General features: G+C 45.3%; 1 protein-coding gene across 1 annotated transcript; it reads left to right on the top strand.

Moving 5' to 3' along the window:
- The first annotated feature begins 347 nt into the window (after nucleotides 1–347).
- Nucleotides 348–16,217, top strand: SGK1 (serum/glucocorticoid regulated kinase 1). The gene is made up of 14 exons (XM_085881416.1): nucleotides 348–652; nucleotides 5,788–5,863; nucleotides 8,303–8,381; nucleotides 8,579–8,622; nucleotides 8,731–8,788; nucleotides 8,912–8,995; nucleotides 9,133–9,264; nucleotides 11,531–11,643; nucleotides 12,010–12,046; nucleotides 12,314–12,400; nucleotides 12,531–12,626; nucleotides 12,831–12,986; nucleotides 14,074–14,163; nucleotides 14,510–16,217. Exons 1-14 carry the CDS (start codon nucleotides 580–582, stop codon nucleotides 14,678–14,680), a joined length of 1,296 nt encoding a protein of 431 aa, XP_085737542.1. The 5' UTR covers nucleotides 348–579; the 3' UTR covers nucleotides 14,681–16,217.
- The last annotated feature ends 345 nt before the right edge of the window (nucleotides 16,218–16,562 follow it).

The following is a 16,562-nucleotide window of genomic DNA, read 5'->3' as shown; positions in this document are numbered from 1 at the left end:
TGATTATCTGATTACACTTTCTCGTCAATGTCTGGAATAAAATGCGTAAAACGTTGTGTACGTCCGTCGTGTGAATATTCTGTGAGGATTAAATCAAATCGATATATTTATTCCCTGACGTTCAATGGATATACAGTACTGTAATCTGTTATCCAAGGACGGTGTGCCGACACGGTTGCCAAGCAACAGAGGGGGCGGTGAAGACGGATTCTGATGGGTGTGCAAGTCACGTGACGCGTGACGCGTGAGCACGCGGCGACTGCAACGGTAACGGAAACGGGGCGGGGTTAGTGCCGTGCAAAGGGGCGTGGTTAAACGCTGGAGGTGTGACCTGACCGGCGTTTCTTAAATACGTCCGTTGGATAAAAGCGCTGCAACTTCAGTGTGATGGGATAATGAGCGCAGCGCTCGCTTCCTATCGCTGACTGGATATAAATCCAAGACTTTGCTCTACCTGCTCACCGCGGGTGGATTGGAGTTTCCCCACCAACCTGCTCACCGCGCGCTGTGTTTGGATTTTTCGTGTCGCCGTGAACGACCAACTGTCGAACCGAGAGGACAACCATTCGAAGCGGCAACATGACCATTGGAAGTGACAACGGTGTCATACTCACGTACTCGCGAATGAAAGGATTGTTCACCATCATGACGGGTATGGTGGTTGGGGGGGTTGGGTTGTTGGGGGGGTTGGAGAGTAACCCCGCCCCTCCGTCCCTATTCTTCTTTCCCATGCGGCGGCTGAGGCAACTGGGAGAATCGTTTCGCGATGGGAGTCTCATGGGGATGGGGGAGGTGGTGGAGCACATTCCAACATACCACAACATGTTGAGACTTGCTTCGATGGTCGGATTTCATTGTTGGAGAAACTTTGAGAAAAACTCGTGGAAATGTCGAAGTTTTTGTTTGTTTTGACCTTTTTTTTTATTTTTTTATTTTTTTTTTTTTTATTTTTTTTATTTAAACTTCGTTATGTAATTAATGTTTCACACGAGGATTTTGTAATTTGTTCAGGGTGCCGGCGATAGCTCGCCTACTCCGCGAACGACGGGATCTTTAACGTCCACCGACTGATGCGAGCAGACGGGACGGCCGGCTTAACGGCCTTCCTAGGGACGGCACACGCATTGATGAAATTCCTGCAATTGGTCCAGATTCGAACCAGGCAACGCGGCGCAGAAGCTAACACACATGTGCTACCTCGAACCCGATCCCGCCGTGTGTGTGTGTCGGGCCAAACTGTTGGTCTCGAATCATTCAACAATTGTTGGAGCTTCTTGTCCTTTGGTCATTCAAAACTTCTCTGGTTCCCAGGAAGGAGGAAGTCTTCTTCTTCTTTTTCTTCTTCTTATTATTTTTTTTTTTTCCCGTTATATATTTGGTAAAATGTTTTGTTTATGGAAACTTCAAGGGCACCGGGTGGAGCGCACACCTCCAACAGGGTGAACGGTTTACGTTTTTCATCCCATTGGCCGGATCGGCTTGTTGTCACGAACTAACTCGTCCACAACACAACACAACCCTCAACTCACAAAGTTGACAACTGGTTGCGTTTCCATTGTCATTCATTGTTGCGACTCCACGTGCTTTTTACCTTCGTAAACTTCGTTTGACGAAGGTATTGTATTGACCCCTGTGTATTTATTTATTGGTAAATATGTGTGCGGACAACATTGCGCAAAAACTGCTGGACCGATTTGCATGAAATTTTCAGAGATGATGTGCAGTTACTCAAGGACGCCAGGCGAAGCTTTTGGGAGCGATCGGATCAAAGGTCAAGGTCACCAAAAGGTCAAAATCGTTTTTTTGCGATTAAAGTGTCAATTTTGTTCCGATTTACATCAAATCAAGTCCAAAATGTTCAGTATTCAAATCCCGATCCAGTGATGTAGCGTATGGTATAGTGTTTGCAACCCTAGTTAGTCTGTGGAAGTCAAAGGTCAAGGGGGTCACCAAAATGGAGTTTTTGATTGGGAAGCGTTGTGGACAAGATTACACAAAAACCACTTCGCAGAGTGTCATGAAATTTTGTGGATGTGTTTGGTATCACGAGAGGACAAATCGATTAGATTTTGGGACCGATCGGATCAAAGGTCAAGGTCACAAAAAGGTCAAAATCGTTTTTTCGCGATTAAATTGTCAATTTTGTTTTGATTTACAGCAAATTAACTCCAAAATGTTCAAAATTAAATTCCCCATCCTCTAATATGACACATGATATAGTACTTTTGTCACCCAAGGCAGCGGTTGGGGGTCAAAGGTCAAAGGTCAAGGGGGTCACACAAATTCACATTTATATCGGAAAGCGTTGTGGACAACTTAACGCAAAAAAACAAAACGCGGAGAGGCTTTAATTGTTTTGGATTTGTTTGGCATCATGAAAGGACAAATCCATTAGATTTTGGGAGCGATCGGATCAAAGGTCAAGATCACAAAAAGGTCAACATCGTTTTTTCATGATGAAAACGGTTAATATGTTTCCGATTTACATCAAATTGTTCAGTGTTCAATTCACCATCTTCTGAAATGACACAAGGTATAGTACTATTGTCACCCTAGGTGGCGGATGTGGGTCAAAGGTCATGGGGGTCACGAAATGCATATTTGTATTGAGATGCGTTGTGGACAACTTAATACAAAGGTAACTAGTGGCTGCGGCGAAGGTATGCGCTCTACGAGTGCCCGTTCTAGTTTGAGATGTGTTCGATCGGTTTTAATGGCATTTTTGAAAACCCTCCACTCTCATACAAACGTTATTCTACCCCCTTACATTCCTGATTGCCCGATCACCTCCTCCTTACATTCCTCAATGCCCCATCACCCCCTCTCTGCAATCCTGACTGCCCCAACACCTCCTCCTTACATTCCTGACTGCCCCAACACCTCCTCCTTACATTCCTGACTGCCCCATCACCTCCTTACATTCCTGACCGCCCCATCACCGCCTCCTTGCATTCCCGACCGCCCCATCACCCCCTCCCTGCAATCCCGACCGCCCCATCACCCCCTCCCTGCAATCCCGACCGCCCCATCACCCCCTCCCTGCAATCCCGACCGCCCCATCACCCCCTCCCTGCAATCCCGACCGCCCCATCACCCCCTCCCTGCAATCCCGACCGCCCCATCACCCCCTCCCTGCAATCCCGACCGCCCCATCACCCCCTCCCTGCAATCCCGACCGCCCCATCACCCCTCCCTGCAATCCCGACCGCCCCATCACCCCTCCCTGCAATCCCGACCGCCCCATCACCCCTCCCTGCAATCCCGACCGCCCCATCACCCCTCCCTGCAACCCCGACCGCCCCATCACCCCTCCCTGCAACCCCGACCGCCCCATCACCCCCTCCCTGCAACCCCGACCGCCCCATCACCCCCTCCCTGCAACCCCGACCGCCCCATCACCCCTCCCTGCAACCCCGACCGCCCCATCACCCCTCCCTGCAACCCCGACCGCCCCATCACCCCCTCCCTGCAACCCCGACCGCCCCATCACCCCTCCCTGCAACCCCGACCGCCCCATCACCCCTCCCTGCAACCCCGACCGCCCCATCACCCCTCCCTGCAACCCCGACCGCCCCATCACCCCCTCCCTCCAACCCCGACCCCCCCATCACCCCCTCCCTGCAACCCCGCCCGCCCCATCACCCCCTCCCTGCAACCCCGACCGCCCCATCACCCCCTCCCTGCAACCCCGACCGCCCCATCACCCCTCCCTGCAACCCCGACCGCCCCATCACCCCTCCCTGCAACCCCGACCGCCCCATCACCCCTCCCTGCAACCCCGACCGCCCCATCACCCCTCCCTGCAACCCCGACCGCCCCATCACCCCCTCCCTGCAACCCCGACCGCCCCATCACCCCCTCCCTGCAACCCCGACCGCCCCATCACCCCTCCCTGCAACCCCGACCGCCCCATCACCCCCTCCCTGCAACCCCGACCGCCCCATCACCCCCTCCCTGCAACCCCGACCGCCCCATCACCCCTCCCTGCAACCCCGACCGCCCCATCACCCCTCCCTGCAACCCCGACCGCCCCATCACCCCCTCGCTGCAACCCCGACCGCCCCATCACCCCCTCGCTGCAACCCCGACCGCCCCATCACCCCCTCCCTGCAACCCCCCCCGCCCCCTCCCCCCCCCCCTGCAACCCCGACCGCCCCATCACCCCTCCCTGCAACCCCGACCGCCCCATCACCCCTCCCTGCAACCCCGACCGCCCCATCACCCCCTCGCTGCAACCCCGACCGCCCCATCACCCCCTCGCTGCAACCCCGACCGCCCCATCACCCCCTCGCTGCAACCCCGACCGCCCCATCACCCCCTCGCTGCAACCCCGACCGCCCCATCACCCCCTCGCTGCAACCCCGACCGCCCCATCACCCCTCCCTGCAACCCCGACCGCCCCATCACCCCTCCCTGCAACCCCGACCGCCCCATCACCCCCTCCCTGCAACCCCGACCGCCCCATCACCCCCTCCCTGCAACCCCGACCGCCCCATCACCCCTCCCTGCAACCCCGACCGCCCCATCACCCCTCCCTGCAACCCCGACCGCCCCATCACCCCCTCCCTGCAACCCCGACCGCCCCATCACCCCTCCCTGCAACCCCGACCGCCCCATCACCCCCTCCCTGCAACCCCGACCGCCCCATCACCCCTCCCTGCAACCCCGACCGCCCCATCACCCCCTCCCTGCAACCCCGACCGCCCCATCACCCCTCCCTGCAACCCCGACCGCCCCATCACCCCCTCCCTGCAACCCCGACCGCCCCATCACCCCCTCGCTGCAACCCCGACCGCCCCATCACCCCTCGCTGCAACCCCGACCGCCCCATCACCCCCTCGCTGCAACCCCGACCGCCCCATCACCCCCTCGCTGCAACCCCGACCGCCCCATCCCCCCCTCGCTGCACCCCCGACCCCCCCATCACCCCTCGCTCCAACCCCGACCGCCCCATCACCCCCTCGCTGCAACCCCGACCGCCCCATCACCCCCTCGCTGCAACCCCGACCGCCCCCTCCCCCCCTCCCTGCCACCCCGACCGCCCCATCACCCCCTCCCTGCAACCCCGACCGCCCCATCACCCCCTCCCTGCAACCCCGACCGCCCCATCACCCCCTCCCCCCAAACATTCTCGACTGCTCCATCCTTATCTTCTCCGTGTTGCATCTTATCGCGATGTCTTGTGTGTTGCATACTGTTGAAGTGCATTTTCCTCTTGGGTGTGTGTGGGTCAGCGAGTTGGGAGGGGGGATTCACGAAATGGAGAATTCCACTTGTACTCAATATCCACCCACCCCCACTCCCTTTTTCCTGAAACTGCCTAAACTGATGGTGTACAAGTCGGTCCTACAAGTTTGCACAACGCAAAGCTTGTTTCTTAATTGACATCAATAAACTTTCAGTGTAGTTAAAACCACACGTGAGCTTTATCGACACAGAGTACCGTAGTTTTGCAACAAATTTTAGTCACAGTGCAGCGCTTGTTGGAAAACTCATGGCAGATCAACAACGTTTTCATCCTCAAAAATAATTGGTAGGGAAATATTTTGTTGAATTGATTATATATTCTTGTTTTGAAAAAAATAGTAATAATCAAGTCGTTTGAGAAATGCCAGGGCTTTTATCTCATTCCGAGAACTTCTTGAACGCCACACCTGAGACGTACCAAATGGCCATTCAGAAACTCTGCAAGATTAATGAGAAAATAATGGTGTGAAATATTCATTGTGTTCTTTTGGTATTGAACAACAACAACAACAACAACTTGCATCTCCTGTATCCCTACAGTCTTTGTAAAGCAGCGACGCAGTGGACTCAGTGACCTTGTGCAAAGGGTCATCAGCACTCCACGGATATGTGAACAGTAGGTTGACTTTCCATCATTCCATGCATTCCCTCCTCGCTTCTGTGACACCAACTGCTTGTGCCCTGGGCTGACTTGAATGTAATTTCCACAATTATTATCTTAACCTACTGCTAACGATCCAGGTGGACTATTTGTTGATCATTTTGTTGCTATGGGAGTGTTTTATGGTGGCGTATTGTGGGCCTGTAAGCTACTCTGCTTGCTTTTAAAATAGATTGACCCATTTATTTATTATTGGACTAGTTTTGGCAGTCTCGGCCTAATGAATGAACAAACCTAATCGTGCTTGCAGCAACATCTTCCTGCAAAGGCCGTAAGCCGAGTCGAGATTGGTGAGTGCGAGTCGACGGGCAGAAGCTTGTTTTGAGGTTTTCTTGCAAAGCCTTTTCACAGCAAGTTTGTTAGGCCGTGCGTTGTGGTGTTTGCGCAAATATTTTGATGGAATGATCCACAAGTGTATTATCTGAGCTTGCCTTCACTCGCTGATGACAAATTTGGGCTCCAGTACATTACACATTAGCGAAGTTGGGGGGGAAAAAAATAAAAACAACAGGAAGTTCTCACGAGAGCCGAGTACGCTGACTGTTCAAACCGATCTGAATTCAAATAGCGCGCAAATTCTTGTAACGGACTGATGGATATCTCTGTGACCGCATGACTGTTGTGTGCACGCCTATCGATCACAATGCAAAATGACGGTGAATGAAAACGAGAAATTAAATTTGATTTTTTTTTTTTTAACCTCACTTGGAATTTCAATGTTGGAACCCATTGGGCCCATCGAAGCCTTGCTATGTTTACCAATTGGTGGATGTTTGTCTGTGTTCTAGCCTTTTTTTTTGAATGCTGAGCATCAAACAAGGAAGCAGCTTGTACCACTTTTTAATTTTTTTTTTTTTTAGTCTGGTATGACGACGGCTGTGGTTCGAACCGCCGACCTCCCAGACTCCCTCGGAGTGGACCCTCCAATAATTATGCCACTGAGTTGGGTTGTATGATTATTAGAGCGTCTGGGTGGTTGGTGACTCGAACGCTGGCCGAGTGCGAGAATCTCTCGCATATTTCCCAACCTGCCTTATATTTTAAACATTTGACGAAATATTATATTTTGTTCAATTTTAAACCGCTCCTTATAGATGCAAACACCATCATAATCCATGTCTACACTCTTTACCCAAGCATCAGTTCTGTCAGTCGTTTAGTTAAGAACCATAACTGAATGGATGGATCACCACTCCGTTGTAGGTTGCGATATGTTCGAGGAGGAGTTTGGTCGCGTTGCAGGCAAAGAATGGCACATTTAATCGTTTGGAAAGCACCGAAGGATTTCGAACATCAAGCAGACAAGACACCCTGCTTTAATGTCTGTCTGAAGGACGGTGCACTATTTAAAGAAACCAATACTCCTGGCTGTGAAGCACTAGACAGACTAGCAAGTGAGTTGGGAATCGTACCCACACCAGACAGTTGAAGTTGAGTTTTGAAACTTTTGAGCTATCCTGTCATTGAAACATTTAGTGAAGGCCATTTTTATTTTTATAGTTGTACAGTACTTCTAACTTCGAGCTTCTTTGGGACAGCAAGTAGTAATGTCAACATAAAGACGTGCTTGTATAATTTTGTATGCATCACGTGGCTGCTAGGTTGCATCATTGCTGGGGGTGCTGCTGATGCAATGAGGGCAGGGAATTGGAATTTGGCCAGGATGTTGGCGATGGCTGACATACACGTCCCCCCCCCCAAGGACACCATGGGATATTTGAGGTCCACCAACTGTTGTTGTTTCGTTTGTAGCCTTTGGGTGCTGGTTGCATCATTTTCTGGAAGTATGGCTGTGCTGCTGATGCAGTGCCACTGTTGTCAGCAAGCTGGTACTCATTTTGCTGACCTCAAAAGAATGACAGGCTGAGTCAACCCACCTGGTGTTATTTCAATGGCTTAAAGGAGCTCAAACTCAAGACCCTAAGATTTTAAGCCAGCCCCCATCACCATTAAATTAACACCAGGCTTGTCCACCAACTAATGTAGGCAGATGGTATGTCCAGTTTAACGTCCATTTGAGGGATGGCACGCGTGTTGCCTCGCTCTGCCTGCAAAACACCAGGATGATAGTTTATATCTGGGTCGAGATTTGAACCCAGGAAGGATTACTCGGAGGCGAGTGTGCATGCCTCTAAGCTTTTTTTGTCAGACCAACTAATTATGTGTGTGGCTGCACTGAATGGATCGTAAGATGCAAGTTCAATGAATCGTTCGAGTTGAGGTTAACCCCACTTTTGCAATGATTTTTCAGTAAAGGGCTCACTGGAATGCAGCTGGAAGTTTCGTCTTGTGCCTGTTGCTCAGAGTGCTGAACCTAATGTTCCAAACCCTGAGTTTTGTTTGGCTGGTGATCCATGTTCTTCTAAGATGTGTGTATTGTGTGCCTGTACACAGCCCAGGAGTTTGTGCTCTCTTGGATAAATCTGCAAGCAGCAAGCCACAAACCAAGGTTACCAGCACAGACACATCGGATGTAAGTACACAAAAGTGGTTGCTGCGTTGTCATTTTTCTTGTTTTTATATCAGATATGTGTTTGTTCGTTTTGGGTTTTGTTTGTTTTTTTTGTCGAGTTTACATTTGATGTAAAAAGAGAAAGGTGGCTGGGAAGTTTTGGCAAGTATTTTCCATGGCAAGATTATCCAAGATTACAGCTGAGCTTTCTCCTTCAGGTGCTGGATGATGATGTAAACCTTGGTCCTTCAGCTAACCCTTTGTAAGTTTGTTTTTAAACCTGTCGCATATTTTACATTTACAATTGGCACACATTAATTTGCCTCAGGGTTTATTAATATATATATTTTTTGGTCTGTCATCTCCATAGAGCAAAACCTTCGGATTTTAACTTCCTGAAGGTGATTGGAAAAGGAAGCTTTGGCAAGGTAAGAGTTGTCAAAATATGTGTTCCTTCCTCTTGCTTTTCAACTCGGTTGCTTCGACCATGGCTGTTGTCCTTTGTTTTTGTTTCCTCATTTATCGCTAATGGGATTTCTACACTTGTGCAGGTTTTGCTGGCTAAACACAAAGCTGACGAGAAGTTTTATGCTGTGAAGGTTCTACAGAAGAAGGCGATAATAAAGAAAAAAGAGGTATCCAAGTGACGAACCATCCCATCATCGGTATCCAATTGTCATCAGACCTTTGCAAAAAATGCTAAAATGTACATATTTTGAAGTTGTAATCTTGTCCTAAAAATGTTACTTTATTTCACAATGTTCTCTTGCAGCAAAAGCACATAATGGCAGAGCGCAATGTTTTGCTCAAGAACGTCAAACACCCGTTTCTTGTGGGTCTGCATTACTCGTTCCAGACAACTGATAAGCTCTACTTCATCTTGGATTACATCAATGGTGGCGAGGTTGGTCGTTGTGTTTTGTCGTATAAGCCTAAATGATTGTGGGGAAAGTCAAATGCTCGCATTAATTATCCCTAAGCTTTTTTGGAAGAAAAAAATAAAAAACGGGGAGATATTGTCTGTCTGTCACGCTATCTCCTGAACGGTTGCACAGAAATTCACCAAGCTTGGTAGTTGTGATCAACACATGGAAAGAAGGTGCATGAGGGTGGGGTCAAAAGGTGAAATTCCCCCTAAAAATGCAATTTCAAGCACATTTTTAATGAAACTTTCCATATGCAATCAACATCAGGGGGATGCATGAAATATGTAAAAAAACAAAAATTTGATTTGACCCCTGGTTCAAGCCTCGGGGGTAAGGACTTGGGGTCAAAACAGAAACGGAAATTTTTTTAACTCTAAATTTGATATTGACTCGTTCCTGGTGAAACTGTCATCTTTCAACTCTGCGGTAAAATCGACTCGTGGGCCTTTGCTGTGGCGTGCTATCGACTTCACTCGAGTTTAAAAATTGTGCCATTCTCTGCCGTGATACCTAGTTGACTACTGTGAAAGCTTTGTATTTTATGCAGCAGCAGCCTTCTTTCCTTGCTTGACTTGTTAATAGTTTGTTCAATTCTAGTGTGACATTAAGTTTGACAAGTCTGAAACACCATGCAACAATAATTGTACTTTATTACTTGGGAGTGAAAGCTGTTACATTTATGGAAGATCACTTGCAGTGTTCATTGGTAGTTCAGTTTTTAGCGCCTTCTGTTCCATTTGAATGGGTAGGATGGTTTCATTTTCTTCCAGTGGCTTTGTGTGAATATTTTGAAATGATGGAGCATGAGGAGGAACAGGGAGACTGGCAAAGGTCTATGTATGGTTTGTCTGTCGAACTTCCGGCTTTTGTCTGTTGCAAGGCAACAAAAAAAACCACAAGGACTCGCTTGCAATGCAGCCTTTGACATCAGCCATTGTTAGGACAAGTGCCAAGGCCAGGGTGTGGGCTTCCCCATGGAACAAACTGTCCATTTTTATCTCTGTCACCTGAGTTTTTTTTTCTCCCTTCCCCCGCCCTCTCCCCTTTGAACGTTTTGGTTTATGAAGAGGGGAAAATTGTGTGGGGAAGCCCCATATCTTCCGATATCTTATTTTGGCAACATTTATTCCATTTTGGGGATTTTCTTTTTTTTCCTTTACAAGGAATTGTTCATTTGGTCAAACAGCTGCAATTGTCCATACTTCCTGTTGGGCTTTTTTTTTTCAGCCCCTTTCAATCGGTAAATATAGATTTGATTTATGTATAACGTTGAATGCAGACATTGATGATCAATGGATGCTTTCTGACAATAGCTTTATAATGGATAAGGCTGCACGAATTGTTAAACCCTCGTACCCTGGATGCTCTTTGCTCTTTGCCTCACCTTCCTTCACTCTGACCTTCTGACCTCCTAATCTGCTTGCTCTTTCCACATTTCCTTTCTTTATTTTATTTTTAATAACTCGTAGTCCACTCCTCCCACCATCTTTTTTTTTGGCCTGTAAATGCCCCCTGAAAGACGAGTTGTTTTGTTGCCAGCATAATAAATTGAGCTTTTCTGTGAGCAATGTTCATTGAAGTTCTACGAATGAGATAGTCCAAGACACCCCAATGTTAATTTTTGTAATTTATTTTTAACTTGCTATACACAAGTACGATTACTGTACAATACAGTATATGCAACCGGTTAGCTACATCGATGTGTTTTTCTTTTTGTAGATATGCTTCATTCTACTTTGTGCCTCTTGGCACAACGATGTTTAAAACTTTTTCTTGAAACCCCTTTATAGTCATCAGGATAAGATTCGCATTGCCAAAGATTTGAATGAAAGACTCGCATAACTAAAAAGGAATTAAATTGGTTGTAGTCATTTGAAGAATGTAGCCTTTATTAATGCTTTGAGTTTACTCAAGATCAGGACTGTTGTGTCGGTTGTTTACAACAGTGAAAAGTTTGCCTGATAAGGAGAGCAGAAAGGATGTTTCTGGTTTTAATAAATCTTAACTAGCCAAAATGTGATTATTTGAGAAGGAAATGGTGCAATTGTTGCAATTGGCCAAAATATTTGAGGTCCAAAGTAAGTGGAATATATATATATATATATATATATATATATATATATATATATATATATATATATATATATGTATTTTTTTTTCTTTCCAGTTATGGATGATAAGAGTATGGAATAAAGTACGTTTCATGACGTCTCTAAATGTGCCTTCTCATTTCTCCTTCCACAGCTGTTTTTTCATCTGCAGAGAGACCATGTCTTTCTGGAACCACGTGCTCGATTCTATGCAGCCGAGATTGCAAGTGCAATTGGATACTTGCACTCTCTTAACATTGTGTACAGGTGAGGACAGCTTGGGATATTAGCACTGCTGTCCAGAGGATTTGAATCGCCAAATTGGGCGTATTCTGAAGGAAAGTTATTGGTAAAAACTTGACCACCACATGTTGATAATGGATATGATTCCTCAATAATGATACATGGTAGTGTGCTATTGGAAGGACAGATTGATGAAGGCATTTCGGTTGTATTTGTCAAAACGAGGATTTTTGCAAACCCTATTGACACTTTTACCCTGAACAAATTCCAAATTCCTGCATCCGACTAGAGACCCATTAAGGATTGTTACCAGAGACCTGATACTGCTTTGGTAGAACCGACACTTGATGAAGATTTTAAATTGTGTGCGTTTGCCTGTGTTTCATGTAGGGATCTCAAACCAGAAAACATCTTGTTAGATTCCAAGGTGAGTTGGCTTGCAGATGGCAAGAAATAACTTGTTCAATTGATCCGAAATGCAAGAAAGTTTCACCTTTGCTCAACTCGAAAGCTATAGACATTTATTTCACTAATCAGGTGTGACAGTCAATTGCTACAAGTAAATCAAGTTGCATGACGTCACAGAATGATACTTGGATGTGGGTAAGGATATTGAATATTTTAAAATATTATTGTGATGGTGCATGCATCATGTATTGTCAGGTTTAATAACTGTGGGTGGTGTGCATTGCAGGGTCATGTTGTACTCACTGATTTTGGCCTTTGCAAGGAAGGAATAGAGCCCAATGCGACGACGTCAACATTTTGTGGTACACCGGAGGTATGTGAAACGTTGAAATGCTTACAAATAGTTTTTGTAATATTTTGGACATTTTGTCTTTGGTCACTGCTTGGCGATTTATTCATCAACCGTCCAGCTTACCATTTTATTTCAAACCTGGTCTGTGCAGTACTTGGCTCCAGAGGTGCTGCGGAAGCAAGCCTATGACCGTACTGTTGATTGGTGGTGTCTTGGGGCAGTCCTGTATGAGATGCTTTACGGCCTGGTAAGTGTTCCTGTCCGTGTGGAGTATGTATCCATGTTTGCTCATGCTATCTCATTGTGGTTCTCTGCTCCTTTTGCAATACTTGCAGATACAGGCAAAAAAAAAAAAAATTATATATATATATATATATATCAGATCCACAATGTTTCTTAAAGCATCAGGTGTTTATTAATGTGTTCCTCTTTTTCCGGTACCTTTACCCAGCCACCATTCTACAGCAGAAACACTGCGGAAATGTACGAGAAGATCTTGAAGCAGCCACTTGTGTTGAAGGCGAACATCTCAAATGCAGCTTGTTCTCTCCTTCAGGGACTCCTTGCCAAAGAGCGCTTGGAAAGACTCGGAGCCCGCAATGATATTGTAAGCTTTTTATTATGTTGTTTGTTTGTTTACATTTTCAGTTTGATGTGCTCCTTTTGTTTGCTTCATTTTCCCATAATTTTTTTTTATCTCCATGCATTTTTGTTTGTTTTTATTTTTGCATACGAAGTCTAGGCTCAAAGAAGAGAGAACACATCAGGATGCAGTGGAAAGGGGTGGGGGTGAGGGGTAACAACAGCATGGCCGGGGGACAGAAAAACAAGGGATGAGGGGTAGGGGAAGATGCAGGGGGTTGGACAAGATGGATACAGGAGCAAACTCTCAGGAAGGAAAAAAAGAATTTGGGGGTGTTAACAAGGATAGAAAATCTGATCTGAGATGGTGATGAACGGCTGTCTTGAAAACCTGGAGGGAAGGAGATTGAATAGAATGCACAAGTTGGTTCTTGGTGTTTAAAATCCTCTACTTTTCCATCTACTTTTGACGACTTCCCACGTGTTTTTTTTTTTTTTTTTTTTTTTTTTTTTTTTTTTTTTTTTAGGGGATCTTTTCACCATTAATTTTACCAGGAATAGAGAACTTGTATGAAAGGAGATTACTAGATGTAATATCTTGATGTCCATGCATTTTGTGAAACAAATTGGCAAAGTACCAGCAATTACCATCATAATACCATGGTTTTTTTTTGTGGAATGAAATATGTAAACTTGTTGGTTGTACTCAGGGTGTGCAGGGGAGTATTCATCATTATAATATCTCAAAGTTTAAGCTTGATCCTCACCTCTATTCTTTCATTCCCTTCTATCACCTCTGGTATTCTGTATCCCACCACTGCATTGTCGTCTGTGCCATTTTTACCTCTGAACCTTAATAGCTATTGTATCCCTGGCTCCTCATGCCATGGTACATCTGTTGTGTTTTATTTTATTTTTAAAAAATTGTCCATTTTACATTTGCTCAACTTTGACTATCTCTCACCGTTTTTTTTTTTATTATTTTTTTATTTTATTTTTTTTTTTTTTTTTTTTTGCTCTTCAATGAGCCTTGACACCTGTGTAAAAAATTATTGAACCGAATGTAATGTAAGACTTCTTGGGAGTTTACTTCTTCTTCTTCGTCACTACAGGCGGAGATTAAAGAACACGTCTTCTTCTCCGTTATAAACTGGGATGATCTGGAAGCGAGAAAGATCACACCACCGTTCAACCCTAATGTGGTATGGTTTGAGAATTTGGATTGAGCAGATTGCTCATGTGCTCAATTCTATAAACTGTGTACCCAAATTGTTGACGTCATCCTATTGGTTATTTATATGAAGGATTGCTCAGACATTGTGTCAAACGAGGTCACAAGAGTAATTTAGTCAAAGTAATAGCAATAAAAGGTATTAAAAATTTGAATACCTAAATGTTTTATTTATTTATATTTTTAAGCTGTAATATATTCTTCTATATATATATATATATATATATATAGGGTCAGTGTTGCTACTACCGTTTAATATATACAATTTATTTTTTCTTGTGCATAACACTTTCTTCTGTGTGTTTGTTTTAACATAGACTGGGCCATCAGATTTACGCCACTTTGACCCCGAGTTCACCCAAGAGCCGGTGCCCAGCTCTGTTTGTTCCTCACCAAACTTTCTTCCTGTCACGGAAAGCATGAGGGAAGCTGCGGAGGCCTTTGCAGGGTTTTCCTATGCACCTTCGGCCGACTCCATGTTCTTCTAGAGGCAACAGCCTCCACTATCGAATTGGGGATCCCCCATCCTCCCTGGATGCTTTTGAGTGCCGTCTTGCGCAACATGCTCACGGACGACATTTCTCATTACGAACTGCCTTGTCCTTTTTATCCAAAGTTTATTTTATTACCGCTGCGAGCACTGAATTTTTCACGAGATTTTATTGCCCAAGTTGGTGAATTTAAAATGCATCACGTTGAAATGTTTTGTCTGCGAGAGTTGGTTCGGGGCTAATTTCACGAGCTCGTACCAAAAAGATGGTGATGTTAAAATCGCCCTTGTATTTAAAATCACTGGAGAAACTTACGGAAGGAAAATGACCATGAATGGTGGAGGTTTGAAAGTATTTATGAATATTTATAGCACATTCCACGACCTCAGTTCTATTCTCACAAGGGGAAGTGGTGGGGGAAAGGAAGAGATATATCGTAGGCTGATGATAAAATGCCTGCAAGGTAGAGAGCTTGTCAAATAAGGCTTAAAGTTTTTACTGTTGTGAAAGCCACTTTACTGATCAATTTCAGTCATTTTGTTTTTGTATCACTGCACACAAGAGGTTTTGTTTTCACCACTCATGACCTTTTCCCAATTGATAGTTGGTGTAATTTTTTTTTTTTTTTTGAGACAAATCTCCTGTTTGAGCAGGAGCCATTTGTGTATTACACATCCAAAAAGGAAGTTCAAAAATGCTGCCATTTTACACATGTAATATGTAGATGGCTCTCACAGGTTTAAGTCAGAATAATCATGCACAGAGGTACTTTTTTTTTTTTTTTTTTAAATTAAATTTCGATTTGCGAACTATTAGAGCAGCTTAAATTGCTTGTATGTCTGGTGTTGGCTTAATAGTTAGGGTGGTGGGCTTGGGATCCTAGGATCCTGAGTTCAAATACCAGGTGGGGTTGACTGCCTGTCATCCTTCCGAGGCCGGCAAAATGAGTGCCAGCATGCTGGTGTACTGTCGGAGTGGTGACCCGTCCAAGATTGTGCCCAATAGCCAAGGAGACTGCTTGGGCAACACCAACGCTCTGCACAGAGTGGTCCTGATGGATGGAAATTGCTTTTCCTTGGACAAGTTAAAAAATAATTATATAATTGAAAATTGTGTTTTGCAACTTTTTCTTTCGTGGCCTCTGTGCGCGGTACCTTCCACACAAGTCTTATCTTGATGGTGAAAATGTGTTTTGCACAAGGTTTATCAATAATAGGATCAAAGGTATCATCCAAAGTTGTTTTCCTCAGTAATTGCTGTGCCTGCCAAGCTTGAAGCAGGGCCTGAAACCCCAAAATCTCCATTTGCATAGTGACGTTAACTTGTGTATTACTTTGTATCAAGCCAAATGTACTTTATTTAAGCTTTTGTACATAATGTAGATGGACGTACAGTATATATTTCAATTTGAACTGTACATTGGATCAGCATCGTTTTAAGAGTGCTGTGTACAATAAATATTTGAAGAAACTATTTGTTTGATTATTGAATTTCAGAAACTGTTACACGTCAATAAAATCAACTTCGTTTCTGATCTTGTTTTCTTGTTTAATATTAACTAACATTGAGGACAGACATGAGGGAGGGCATCAGTATACTTTCACATTGATAGACAGAACATAAATGGGATTTGAACCTGTGATTCATGCTATGGGCTTGCAGCATGCATGGTGAGGGGGGCCACTTGCACAAAGGTAACCCAACCAAATGAAATTGCAAAAAAAAAGTTCCCTTCAAATTGAGATGGTCTGAATTAATTTTGATATAAAAGCTCTTTAAGTAACTTGTTGGCATTTGAAATTGATCCACTGACACGAGCATGGTCATGTCTGATTATCTCCGCCACTGAAGGTGGACGGAGGTTGTTTTCACCCCGTCT

Source organism: Eptatretus burgeri, chromosome 5, assembly GCF_056783735.1.
Source record: "Eptatretus burgeri isolate ZD-2024b chromosome 5, Ebu_testis_v1, whole genome shotgun sequence".
Taxonomy (NCBI): Eukaryota; Metazoa; Chordata; class Myxini; order Myxiniformes; family Myxinidae; genus Eptatretus; species Eptatretus burgeri.
Note: the sequence above shows the minus strand (reverse complement) of the source record. Positions and strands in the feature narration are given on the sequence as shown.

Excerpts from the sequence above, each read along its gene's own strand:
- SGK1 (XM_085881416.1), top strand. The coding sequence starts at position 580 with ATGACCATTGGAAGTGACAACGGTGTCATACTCACGTACTCGCGAATG. Across the intron at positions 8,789-8,911 it reads GAAAAGGAAGCTTTGGCAAG|GTTTTGCTGGCTAAACACAA; the intron begins GTAAGAGTTGTC and ends ACACTTGTGCAG. Across the intron at positions 8,996-9,132 it reads CGATAATAAAGAAAAAAGAG|CAAAAGCACATAATGGCAGA; the intron begins GTATCCAAGTGA and ends GTTCTCTTGCAG.